The 14,105-nt window shown below is 42.5% G+C and overlaps 1 protein-coding gene across 1 annotated transcript; it reads left to right on the top strand.

Moving 5' to 3' along the window:
• Window positions 1–1,639: 1,639 nt before the first annotated feature.
• On the top strand, window positions 1,640–12,599 carry tmem115 (transmembrane protein 115). The gene is made up of 3 exons (XM_080445367.1): window positions 1,640–3,201; window positions 8,883–9,250; window positions 10,706–12,599. The coding sequence occupies exons 1-3, from the start codon at window positions 2,710–2,712 to the stop codon at window positions 10,989–10,991; spliced, it is 1,146 nt and encodes a 381-aa protein (XP_080301493.1). The 5' UTR covers window positions 1,640–2,709; the 3' UTR covers window positions 10,992–12,599.
• Window positions 12,600–14,105: the final 1,506 nt, after the last annotated feature.

Below are 14,105 nucleotides of genomic sequence, written 5' to 3'. Positions count from 1 at the left end.
ACATCACTGGTTTACAAGTGTAAGGTTTTTGTTATTTCCATAAAAAGAGAATGGAAAGCGGAAGCGGTAAGGGGGCGCAAGGAGAAGAGAGTGATCAATTAAAAAAAGAAATCAGTGAGAAAAGTAAATCTGTTCTTTGTTGCCCCACGTCAAACATTTCATCACAGTTGTCTGGTGGAATACAGGAAGTGTGGGCACTACGGAAATGTGGGCACCAATACAGAGTGGGCACCAGACCTCGGAAGACTGCAGCTTTTAGTAAGATATGCCTAACCCTAACCGTAATCCTAACCCTAACCTCAGTAACACTATGCCTAACCTAAACCTTAAATCTAACCCTAACTTCAGTAAAACTATGCCTAAGCATAACCTTAACCCTAAACCTAACCTCAATAAAACTATGCCTAAACCAAACCTTAACCTCAAAGAACTATGCCTAACCTTAACCTCAAACTAATATAAAATTTTACTGAAAATGTTTTGTATGGGGAAAAAAATATCATCTGAATGTAGTTGCATTCCTGTAATACGCATGCCAGACTTCAAAGTATTTCCGTTTTGGTGCCATGCATTTCCCCAATTGCCCACTCGTCCAAGCCCTGGTGCCCACCCTGTTTTGGTGCCTACATTTCCCTAGTGCCCACTCTTCCACGGTGCCCAGTTTTCCCTAGTGCCCAGAATGTTTTGGTGCACACCCTTCCTGTTACCATCTGGAGTTATACTAATTAATTTAGAAGTTTATGCAACTTCAAAATGAATTTTGGTTTTGTTGATTTAGTGGGGGGGGGGGGTGTAATTTGTCCCTTGGCCCCATCATGACAAACCTTGTGCCAAAGTTGTGTGGTGTTATCTGGTGTTGTATGGAACATGCCAGTGTAAAGTGATATGCACTTTTTGTGATGGAACCACAACCACTGTGATGCCCCCTTTTGGTCAATCAGAGTGAAAAGTTAATCAGTTATTTTATTTCTTGCTAAAAAGTAAGTTTCTTTAAAACTCTTGAAGCCCCTTTCCCAAGATCTGCTCTCTCATCGCCTCCCTTTCTCTCACACATTTGACATCTAATAATAAATATTGACATAATTCTAATCCTATAATGTGTGCCATGTTTGATTGAACCAGGATTGATCATAGGATTCATATCATAGTCTTTCCTGGATGGATACTCATTTTCCCATGATGCCGTACTGTAAGAACGTTGCGTGACTTGACGTTTTAGACAGTGTTGCCAAGTCCGCTTATTATACGCAACTTTGGGCTTCTTTTTTGGGTATTTTGGGCTTGTTTCTAACGTGTACTTGCGTATTTAGGCTTGCTTCCAAATTATGTAATATTTAAATATTTTCATGAAAATGTTTTCTGCCAGAGAGTATTTGTGTTGTTAGAATGTTTCAAACATATTCCTAAAATGTCACTTTTTATTTCATGAGTCTTTGAAAATAGCCGGTCTACAAGCACTTGTAGATCAGCTATTTTCAAATAACCAATGTATGTATGTAGGTTTTAAAGGTCTAATGTAGCTATAGTCGCTTCCTTTGGGCTTGTTTTCCTAGACCTGGTTGCTTATTTCTCTCCCAGAATCTGGCAACGCTAGTTTTAGACCGACCCCTGATGACGCTGGCAGCGCAGCGCAGGAGAGTTGCTGCTGCTGAATGGTTCTGTCTGTCTGTGTTCAGGAGGAGGAGGAGTGCCCCGAAAGATAACAACATTTCTCTCGAGTGAATAATTATCAAAAGTCCTAAATAACGCAGAAGCAGGGCGTGCAGACCGCGCCACACGGACTGAGAAGAAGAAGAGACCGGGGAAGAATTCCAGGGGAATGAACAACGGTCGTTTTCACACCTCAGCCACATTGTTTTGAAGGCCTGTTGCCATCATCTCCTGGGGGATCCTCCTCGGGCTGCCAGCCGAGGTGGACCTCAGGCCTGGTCCAGACCTGGTACTGGTCCATGTGAGCTTTTATCCATGAACTCGTTGTTTTTTCCCAAAGCGAAGACGTAGCCTCATTGTGTTCTTTTCATGGCGGACGCAAGGCAGCGGAACTGTCAGCTTGACAACAAGCTAGTGTTAGCTAGCTTAATGTTTACAAGCTAACCCAGCTAATATCAGTTGTTGTTGGAAGAAGTTGGACTTTGTGTTTGATTTGTCAGCTCGGGTGTGGGGGGCTCGTGTTTGACTTGACAATGAGTTGTCTGCTAACTCTCGGAGCGAGTGAGTTTATTGAGTCGGTTAGGTCTGTCTGCGTCGAGTGAAGGTCGTCAAAAAAACATAGGTAGATGGAAAAGCCCCCCTGGCGTTTAATAAAGGTTATCACCTACTCGAGCTTATCTACAACTGCTGGCCCGTTTGTCACCTTGTTAGGTCGAATCTAAGAACTAAAAGTCACTGACTTGATTTTCTGTTATGATAAAACGGTAGCGTCTTTGGAAAAGTTGTGAAATCGTGTAGCCCTTTTGTTTTGTGTTGTTGAGCAACTGACTCAAACAGAAGTCTATCCCCCGAGTCAGCTGATCATCATAGCAAAGCCACTGTTCACCCGTTCTACAGATAGATGAAGTTCCGTATGAAATCCCACAGAAGACCGTGGACGTAGATGCTGTTGGGATTCAAAGCGTTCCTCTATTCTGATCACCACACGCCGCTATCTCCAGTTCCTACTTACAGAAGACAACTGATCAAAACAACATCCCCCTCTGGACAAAAGTCACCATGAATCGTTACCTTCCCGTGGCACGACAGCACTTCCTGGGTGCCCTGGCCAGCACCAGCGTGGTAGTCAAATCAATAAGTGCTGTGGTGATTCTTCTCTACTTGCTTTCCTGGGCCGTTGACACCCCATACGCCCTGGGGGTCACCCCGGGGTACCTTTTCCCCCCTAACTTCTGGGTGTGGACACTATTGACACAAGGAGTGGTGGAGCAGCATGTTTGGGGTGTAGCGGCCAATGTGGGCACTGTAGTTGCCTGCGGACGCCTACTAGAGCCTCTTTGGGGCGCTCTCGAACTCCTCATCTTCTTCACAGTGGTCAATGTCTCAGCTGGCATCCTGGCTGGGCTCTCCTACCTCCTCACCTATGTGGCGACCTTTGACCTGGACTTCCTGTTCGCTGTGCGTGTCCATGGAGGGGTTGGGTTCCTCGGAGGGGTCCTTGTGGCACTGAAACAGACGATGGGCGACACCACAGTGCTCAGAGTACCACAGGTGAGTCACAAAGAAAAGAGATGTTGAAGCATTGTAGATGCATATCGATGGGTGGTATTGTAACTATGAAGAGGCAGTGGTCCCAAGATTTAGAGGCATACTGTAGATATGTTTTGGAAATAGTTTTTGGGGGATACAACAAGCGTGCTGAGAATTGATTAACACTTTACAAATCTGCATTATCATGCAGGTTCATCCTGATTTATACTCAAGTTGAATGCAACATGTAATCTGCTATGTTAGGGGAGTGACACTCATCCAACGGAGTATCAATTAAGCATACACCTAGTCTAGAGTTTTACACATGAGCTAGTCTGTCAAAAAAGACCATGGCTAATGTGACGGCACTTTTGAATACCACAAGGTGAGAGAAAAGAGAAGGTTGAGTCTTCCAAAGAGGTGCTTTTATACACCCAAGTCAAGTGTAGCCTGGAATGTTTTATGTACAGTAAATGGTATATAAGACTGATCAAACTACCACAATCTGAGAAAGGGATATAAAACATTTCAGAAGGCCATATGTCCAATGGTAATGTTAGTTGCTTTGATGTACAAAACTACTCGTATAGGAATACAATGCCACAGGTGTCAAGCCTAAGTATAAATTATATTTTGCTAAAGTATGAATGTTTTAGATATGTAGTGAAGAACGACTTGACTTAAACCCTTTTGCTCTTAAGGCAGCAGCATGGGTCATTCATGAACTTCCTACTGAGTGAAGAACACCAAACAGCAGCAGACATGTCCCAGTGCTCAGGTTGCCATAGGTGATCTTGGGCGAGTTGATGTAATGATGAGATGAGGTATATGTTATTAAAACCAGAGGGAAGGTGTCAGTATCATAATGCAACTAGAAAAAGTGCTCCTCGGGGCACAGGTCTCCACCAGGTCAGGTAGGTTATTGTGGCCTCCTGGTGGCTATAATAGGCCAATGTGAAAAGGGTGGCATTTCTTCTTAGGCCTTTCAATCGGACATTGCGGTGTTGGAACAGCGGCCATATTTCTCTCGGTCCGACCCGCCCCAGGTGTTCCATACAGTAGCGATCCAGATAAATATCAAACATTTTTGAAAATGATCGGTGGCCCCGACCGTCCTGTGAGCAACTTGGGAGGGTTCAGATTGGATCTTTGAACCCTCACACTAGACGATGTTTATGCCCGAGATTCGCCCCCGATTATCTCGTAGTGTAATGCCACCTTACGTAAGCCCCACTAGTAGCCCCTAGAGGAGGTGCTGCTCCCTACTGTACACACAACCAGACATATTGACCAAAGGGTGGCCATGGGGTCTTCATGCAGCAATCTGCCAAATGGATTACCTTGTATGCCAAGTTGATATTTTGGCCTGAGGTTGGCACTAGAAAGACTATGGGGTCACCAAAATCAGTATGGTTCATCCTCTGGGGAGTATGAAGGCATGTTCCATGACAATCCAGCCAGTAGTTTCTGAGATACATGTTGGCCTCGCTGACAGACAGTTGGTTGACACCTTCATTTGGCAACTGCCCCACTGTATTAGGGCTATCCAATGAATAATTGAAGAATCACAGAACTTTGGGGTGAAATTCGCTATCGATTGCAAATCTAGGAGAATAGCTGGTGTGGCTGGTGCTCAATATTTTAGGTACAGTGGTACTGAGTATACTGAGATCAGACAACAGAAGAGGAAAGGGAGAAAAAAGAATAGAAAACTAGAAAAAGTGCTCCTCGGAGCACAGGTCTCCGCGAGGTCAGGTAGGTTATTGTGGCCTCCTGGTGGCGCTATAATAGGCCAATGTGAAAAGGGTGGCATTTCTTCTTAGGCCTTTCAATCGGACACTGCATTCATGATTTGAGGCATTTTGTTCCAAAAATGTGTTTTGCTAAATTAGACCTGCTGGTGGCGCTATAACAGGCCAATGTGAATGTGAAAAGGGGGGCATTTCTTCCTCGGCCTAGTGGGAATCTGCATGCAAAATTTTACGGAAATTGCACACTGCGTTCATGTTTTGAGGCATTTTGTTCAAAACTGACCAATCCTGCAATCTTTGGAAGCCACTGTAAGCCAAATAGGATGGAATATGAAATATCGGACAGATCCATCAGAATCACATGACTATGGAGATGCAGTGTACCAATTTGCGTGTTTTTTGGACAGAATCTGAAGGAATAATCTCCAAAAATGTATTTTACATAAGTCGGCCTCCTGGTGGCGCTGTAAAAAGCAGATGTGAAAAATGCAGTCCAGATGTTTTTCCTTGGCCTCTAGGGAGTGTGCGTGCAAAGTTTCACGCAGATCGGTGCCGTTATAGTTAAAAATGCAAATCGGCCAGTTATAGCGCCACCATGAGGCTGATTTGAAAATTTTCAAGTGGCATTTCTTCCTCGGCCTAGTGGGAATGTGCGTGTGCAATTATATGGAAATGGCAAGCTGCGTTCATGATTGGAGGCGGTTTGTTCAAAACGGACCAATCCTGCAAACTTTGGAAGCCAACCTTAGCCAATGAGGATGAAATATGGGAAATCGGACAGATCTGGGTTGATCACATGACTATAGAGATACTGTGTACCGATTTGCATGACGTTTGGTTAAAAGCTGTAGGTGTAATGGGAAAAAAATGGGTTTTGCACAAATCGGCCTCCTGGTGGCGCTATAACAGGCCCATGTGAAAAATGTGGGGCAGAGGTTCTGAATTGGCATCCAGGGAGTGGGTGTGCACAGTTTCGCAGCGACCGGGCCAACAGTGCCGGAGATTAGCTGGTAACACACGGACAGGACACACACACACGGACGGACGGACGGAGGGTAAAACATACTCTCTCGCCATGCCTTTCGGCCTGGCGGAGACAATAAACACATATTCACCCGAGTTGAAGTACAGTCAAACTCACTAGTTGCAGTAATTTGGTAACCTGTAATTTGGCATTGTGTGTATGTTATCTGTTTCTCAGATGTTTCATACATGCCCTTTTAAGCAAAGCTTTGGTTTACAATGCAAAGTAGGAAAAGGAGCACATACATTCTACACAGGGACGAACATCTCCAGTCCTTTAGGGCTGCAAGTACTGCTGGATTTATATCCTACCAAGAAATCTTTGCATTCATTTGGTATACAGGTCAAATTTTTATCTAGATAGCTGAAAGATTGCCAGATGAATACAATACTGTATGTTTCCTGGTAGAATAGAATCTGTACATAAAATAGAGGAACTCTGTCTTTATTACACACTTTATTAAATTTTTATGCCTATTTAAAACTAAATGGTAGGCCTAACTGCAATTCCACCCGGTCTTTTGCACCTGTAAACGTGTGATGTGACACATTTAAGTGAAGTTGAAACCTGACGTACTCACAGCCATTATGGACTGTACTGCAGTTGCCGGTGCAGTTGCTTCGACTTGAGACAGGTACACCTGTACATCCTTGCCCTGATGCATGTTGCACAGCACACCTAGGAATGTGAATAGTTATAACTGTGTTAAGTGCTTTATTAAAACTGCATGTGCAATGGCAAAAAAATAAGTATTCAAAAGTATAACTAGTGCACATTGATACTTAATCTTAAAAATGGTAGACGTTCAAAATAAAGCAGAAAAAACAACAACCGTGAAATTATTAAGTCAAGAAACAATTGCAATCAAGCCAGTGTGTGAAGGTGATGATACTGATTTTACTATCTTATGGTCACAACTGAAAGAAACCCTTAATAGTGTTATAACTCATGGAAGGAAGATTTCTCTCTGCCAGTAACACTGACAGGTATACGTACCTCTCTGGTGTCACCCTGGTAGGATTAGAATCAGACAAGATATGGTTAATACAATTAATCACAACAGAGCTTCCAGTACCTATTTTACAGTACATGTCTGTCTACTACATTTGTGCCTGTCGTAGAAGGACTGCCTGTTAAAAGCACCATGACCTGCATTATATGCAAAGAATGTATATACAAAAAAGAAACATGCACCAGCACCATCATCCACTTTCACTGTTTAGACAGCCTGTCGATTTTTTGAATAGAGCTTAACTGAGTGAGATGGCTTGTTAATTCCCCACCCTGAATGTAAATATGTGATTCCTATGGCTTTATACCAGTTAGCCTAGAGTTGATGAACAAGTCTGATCCTGCCAGCTCCACTCTCTGCAGGATGTCACAGATGTGACAAAATAAAACTGAATGTACAATCAGGAATATGTCCAGTTACAGTAGCATAGGATTGCATCTTTTTAGCAGTGGCACAGAAATATCAACAATAGGGCTGTGCTCAAATTATTCATAACAAAGGTATATCAGAATTAGGTTTTGACAAACCACATATTGATACAGGCGTCACTATATCAATATGTGGATCATCAAGAAATGAAGTCGGATGTGTTGAAATTCTTTTATTTTATAAGCTGGTGTCAGCGTTTGTATGTCGTCAAATTCCTTTCATATCATTGGAAATAAAACTGTAACACCACAAGACCAATTACAAACTGATGATGGCAGCACACGCATGACAACCTGGCAAGTGGCAACATGTTTACAAATCATTGTGGCTTAACAGATTTTATGTTAAAAACAATATATATTTGACTAATTCAAGGAGGTTCATTAAAAAACTGCCTGGTAACTACTGTTTTAATTATATAGCTATATCCTGTACAGCCTTCGTGCGATATGATCTTTTGTTTTCAATTGCTTTAGATCAGATGAATGATGCAATTAATGGTAAGAATCTGAGGAATCATTTCCCAGGCTGAAATGTGCCATAGTGTACAAAATCTTAAGTTGAAAAATACTTTTTAATAGCATGAAATTTAATTGGCTTACATTTTGCAAGCAGGCTCAGGTGAGCAGTGCATACTAAGCAGTATTGCTGTTTTAAGCGGTTTAAACTGTGTGCTATAGATGTATCCATTACCCACATTTTGTCAACATAAAGAAACCCTAAAGTCAGCATTTCAGGAATGAAGAGAAACTGATTGATTTACAGTTTAAGAAGAATTAGTTTTTCAGCAAGGCCTGTATTTATAAAGAGATTTTGATCAAAGTGAAATTAATTGCAAAATGGCTAATATTTGTAACACAAAAATCTTATGTTTATGCAAGCACTGAAGGAAGCACATGTGCATTCACCTACTTGCACACATGTCCTTAATATCCACCCCTCATATTTCTGATGGCTCCAGTTTGCTCAGCTGACCTGTTATTTATCACCCGTAAAGGTCTTTGCACGCTGGGAGCATTTATTTTGTGCGATTAATTCCCATTAATTTAAACTGCTGTTTGTGTCATGAGTGTTCATCCACACAAAACGCAAATATTACGAAGCAAAGGACCTTTACTGTGACAATGGCCGGCCAAGCTCTATCGCAGTATCGAATGCCTGAACATCTGATTTCTGAACAGTTTCTACCCGGCTACCATCAGACGTGAACAAGGCATGGAACACTGCTTGCCTGTTGTGGTTTTTAACCATGTGAAATATGAAATAATAAGCTTTTTCACCTTTCCATGCGGTGGAAACTGGTCTTTAAAACAGCAGAAACATAGTACCTGCTGGCTGCTGCTACTTCTTTTCACCTGCATATGATGCTAATATTTCAAAATATCATGTACATATCTGCTTTCGCTTACAGTACACTTTCTGTATGTATATATCTTAAAAGGCCCTAAGACCTTAAGATGTCTCTCTCCATTCCTCCCACCTCCAGGTGAGACTCAAAGCGGCCCCAGTCCTGGTTCTCTTCCTGCTGGCGCTGCTGCGTCTCTCTGGCCTGCTGCTGGACAGTAGTGCCCTGCTGGCTTCCTACGGCTACGGAGCGCTGTCTGGCTGGGTCTACCTGCGCTTCTATCAGCGACACAGCAGGGGGCGCGGGGACATGTCCGACCACTTCGCCTTCGCCTCGTTCTTCCCCGAGGCGCTGCAACCGGCCATCGGCCTGCTAGCCGGCCTGGTGCACGCTGCACTGGTGAAGATGAAGGTGTGCAGGAAGATGGTGAAGAGGTATGACGTGGGCGCGCCTTCGTCTATCACCATCAGTCTGCCTGGCACAGACCCCCAAGACGCTGAGAGGAGGAGGTAAGAGGAGGGGGCAAATAATATGGAAATATGTAGTGTATGTGTCCCTTTCATGTAGAGACAGTGTCAATATTCATTATTTTTAGGGGGACTGTCTGTAGGTGTGTGTGCAGTTACACCGCTCCACATGTCCAAGCTGTCAGACAGGTTCAATTTCAAACCGACATACTCCTAACAACCATACACACAAACAACACACCTCCCACCATTCACCTTGTAACTGGATAGGATGTGTCACACTTTTAATGGACATAGAAAGCCTTTTATGGTTTTGGAATGTGTGATATATCGGCTGTGATAGAAACTGACAGGCTAGGTAAGGTAAAGCCTCTGTCCTTTTGTAGAGAGAACAACGAATGAAACGCTTAAAGGGGAATACCACTCGTTTTCAACATTGAACCATGTCATAATATACCTCAGAGCTGTTGTGTTGAAATAGTCCCCCCTTCTATGTTGCCTAGAACTGGAGAATTGATTGTTGGGGTCATGTCAAGTCAAGTGACATACGGAAGGTATACTCTTAGGCCCGTGCGACTAAAAAGTTAAGGCTTGTTAAAGCATTTTCAGCCAATTGATTTCTATTATTACTACAAGTACAATGTCTTGTGAAATGTGATACATAACCATATGCCATTATAAACTAGTACAAGTCGCACTGTTTCAGCTGGAAGTGAGATTCCCCATTCTAGTGAATGAGGCAGAGGGCGGGCCAAAGAGTACACCTTCTGTATGTCACTGATCATCACATGACCCCAACAATCGATTCTCTAGTTCTAGGCAACATAGAAGGGGGGGGGACTTTCCACACAACAGCTCTAAGGTATATTATGACATGGTTCAATGTTGATTTCCCTTTAAGACAACGCTAACATTGCATCACCAAGCTTTCCGCAATACCTGTAGGAAAGCCTGGTTTCTATGTATTGCTCACTGCTCAGATCCGGTCTAGAGCCTGCGTCCGGTACTGTTTCCAGTCATTTGCACGTACACATACATGCACACACACACACACACACTGTTTCCATATTCGCTCATGGCCAGATCTGCAACCTGATAAGCATGATTGATGAATGGGAGAAATAGAACGTAGGCGCTGTGTCCTCCGGTGGGGGCTCCTCACTGGCAGGTGAGCCATTAGGGTACAACAGCAGTGCCAAAACACAGAAATGTTAGGGGAGGATTAATTGGCATAAACGGGGTAAACATAATTGGTTACTCTGAAAGAGGAAAGGAAAATATTAATAATCAGCTACAACTCTGTATCATTCCGCTCGAAAAGTAGTTTTAATATAGTAGTAGCAGTACTTTTTAATATATGTATTTATATATATTGTGTGTGTGTCTAATATCCCAGTGTGTAGTCACATGTATGAGGATTTCTCCCATTAAAAATAAGTACTCCTTTGTCTTCTCCCCCCACCCTCTCTCACTCTCTTTCTCCCTCTCCCTCTGTAGACAACTGGCCCTCAAGGCGCTGAATGAACGTCTGAAGCGCGTGGAGGACCAGACGGCTTGGCCCAGCATGGACGACGAGGACGATGACGAGGATGACGAAGTCAGGACCGACACGCAGCCTCTCCTCGCCACCTCCTCCCTCAAGCCAAAGCCAGCAGGGTTGGGGGCTTCTGTGGGCTCCTCTCCCATCCCCTCCCCCTCCCCCTCTGCAGCATCACAGAGCGTCGGAGGACAACAGTCAGAGTCCAGCATCATCACTTTTGAAGACGCTTCGTCTAGGTCGTAATGAACACATATATACAGACACACATGCTAGCACATGTCGTTGGCTAGTTAACGGATGTGTTCAGCGCCTATGACCAGGAATACGCACTTTTTCATTTTGACCTTTCAGGACACATAGTCGCACAAAAACACAGTCGACCATCTTTGTCCAGTTCGCAGACACTTGCGTTCATACTGTATGTGTGCGTTCATATACACACACACATAACTGTACTCTCACAAACACACACATACACCAACAATCTCCTTTGCAGTTATACAAGTCAGCAAGCCCAGAGGGATAGAAACTGTAATTGTCTTCAGTGGTGAGTTAAGCTTTCGTTGAAACGCTTTAGTTAAGAATGTCATGGACAGCATCAACCATCTTCTGTTCCTCTCCCTTGTCAGTGGCCGCCATTCTCACATAAAAATCCCCATGGATTGGACTTCACAGCAATGTACCATCACGCAGAGCTCTGTCTTTCGCTTCATGTCTGAATAAACAATATAATGGGTGTACAATTTTCATTTTTGTAAATCCTTTTTTGGCCAGCCATAGACTATTATGAGTATTATGATTGTCTGCTACACAGAGCAAAAACACCAGTTGTTGAGACTCTGAGTATGTTCATAGCGTTCTTGACTCATGAAATGAAGGAACGCATTGGGAAGGCTAAACTCAAATCGGAAGCAAAACAAAGCACTGAGAGAAGGCCCGCAAAGTGAGATATGTTTTTATTATAGCGTTTTCCAAATAAGAAACCAGATGTGGAACTGATCGAGTGTGAACGAACTGTCAAGCTATGTAACTGAATCTAATGCTAATGGACCTAAGCTAATGGACTGGGGGTGTGAGATATGTGATTTTGAGACCTGGAGATTGTGCCAGGTGAAAATCAGGTTGTGAGACAGTTTGAACCAGACTGAACTGGACTCATGCCTGTTGAATTGTCTTGTTCTGGATTCATCTTCGAATAGGCAGAAAAAGGGTCACCCAGTCATGCCCGGTGGTTTTTCTTTCATTTTTCTAGTTAATTTTTCAGTGAAGAATGCAGTTGGAAATAACAAGATGTTTCTACTTTGTATTATCTTCATCTCCATCACTAAACAGAACAACAGTTTGTTCTTCCCTCTGGTAGTTGGCATAGATGTTTTGTGTGCCAATGTTCCCGTGGGGAAATGTTTTGTTGTTACACTGACAGATCTGTGGATGATTTGTTTTCCTGTTCTTATTTTGAGTGCTCAGCTTTTATTAAGGGGGTTTTCAAGGATATTTTTGAGGATTGATTACAGTTCTGTTGCTGCAGCTGTATCTTGTGCCCTTCTCCCTGAAGTGCAGACTTGTTCACTTTCCCCAATATCGGTTGACTAACGAGAAAACATGTTTTAATTATAAAGTACCCATATGTTTTCATTGAGAAAGATGATTTAAAATATATATATATAATATTTTAAGTAGCAAGTGAACAAAACGTTATTTTCTTTCTCTGGTTCCGAACATGAATCTGGAAGTGAACAAGTGCGTAGGCATTACATGGAGAAAGGTAGAAAGGCTATGAATGCATACTCTGTGCAGGTAATTTCAGAATAAAAGCTGATCAAATCCAATAAATAACACTTGTGAAATACAGTTATCGTGTATATCTGGTATGTTGCAGTAATGTGCCCAGATTCTGTGTTTCAGCGGCAGCCAGTGGGCTACACACCGTCTTGTGTTCACAAAGCATCTCAATGACTGAAACTACTGAACTAGGGTCAGTATGTTGTGAGTATTTGTTCCCAAATGTAATAACCACACAGTTTGGAAGTATGAACCTATGAAAAATAATTTGAAACGTCCACTGTTGTTTGGAACTAGTCAAAACGCACTACAATTTCAAAAATAATCATAATAATCTTAGCTATAATGGTGCAGCTCTTGCTTTGGCCACAAGATGTCACTACATTTAAATGGTAGCCTAGTTAATAGACACTGCCAAGTTTAAATTTGAATAGATCCCTAGCTTGACTGATGAGTACATTTCTGACACTGGATCAGTGTCGACCCCACACTTCAAAAATCCCTGTGTCTGGAGTTGGGGACTACTTTCTGGAATTGGTTAATACATTTCACGTTTCTTCTGTTGTCAGGGTGACCAGTATAGGGATAATGTATTTAAAATTTAGAATAAGAATAACCAACTGTCAACTACCACCATGTGTCCTGTCAACATGTCATTAAACAAGACCCTATAGCAGGATAAACACACACACACACGTCCTCCAAAACCTCTGATCTCTCCTTCTCTGATCTCTCCTTGATTCTTTTCACAGTTCCCATTTTGTTCCATTTATCTCTGAATGTTGTCAAAGAGAAGGAAATCACTCATCTTTTACTTTTCTTTAAACATGCATACTGTATTTATGAATAATGCCAATGCTTGTGGGTGGATTTGAAATGCTAGTTGTGATATGAAGAAGACAATAACGGTAGTGGGCTGAAGATTACAACGGCCAAACTCGGTTGACAAACAGCGTTTAGCGTTTGCTAAATGTCTAAATTGTAATGTTAATTGACAAGCATGCTGAGGCACATTTTATTGTTAAGCTTATTCTATATTGGCGATTTGGCGTTATGAGTGTGCTACCACACTTTCAACTCTTATGTAGAATATGCTATTAGAAGAGGTTTGAGTTTTTCCCCAGCATATTAAAAGAATAAGCTTTGTGGTTCTCATTTTTCAACTAATTTTGCACCAGGACACAAACGTTGCAGTGGCCATGAGTCAGGATTCAGTATATTAAATATAACATAATATTCCCTTTGTTTTTTCTTTTGTGTTATTTTTACCCATAACCCTGTCAGAACATCACCCTTTTGGTTCCATTGAGAAACACTGGCCCAGACGCTATAGTTGATAATTAATGGTTCTTCGGACACTCGACCAGATGCAGATAAAAATCAAGTTGGCTCAGAATATGTTCAGTCTGGTTGACACTACGGGGCCAAACAGGACTAGCTGCACATTACTTAAGGTATACAGTTAGTGAGTGTGCATTCAGAGTATTCCCCCCCCTCTCAGTAGACTATCTGGCCCTAAAGTATTCAGAGGAAGGAAAAGTTTCTGCCATTCTTCTGTGCAGATCCTCCCAAGCT

This window comes from Gymnoscopelus braueri (genome assembly GCF_963280865.1).
Source record: "Gymnoscopelus braueri genome assembly, chromosome: 12".
Lineage (NCBI taxonomy): Eukaryota > Metazoa > Chordata > Actinopteri > Myctophiformes > Myctophidae > Gymnoscopelus > Gymnoscopelus braueri.
This window is presented reverse-complemented; position numbering and strand designations above follow the sequence as displayed.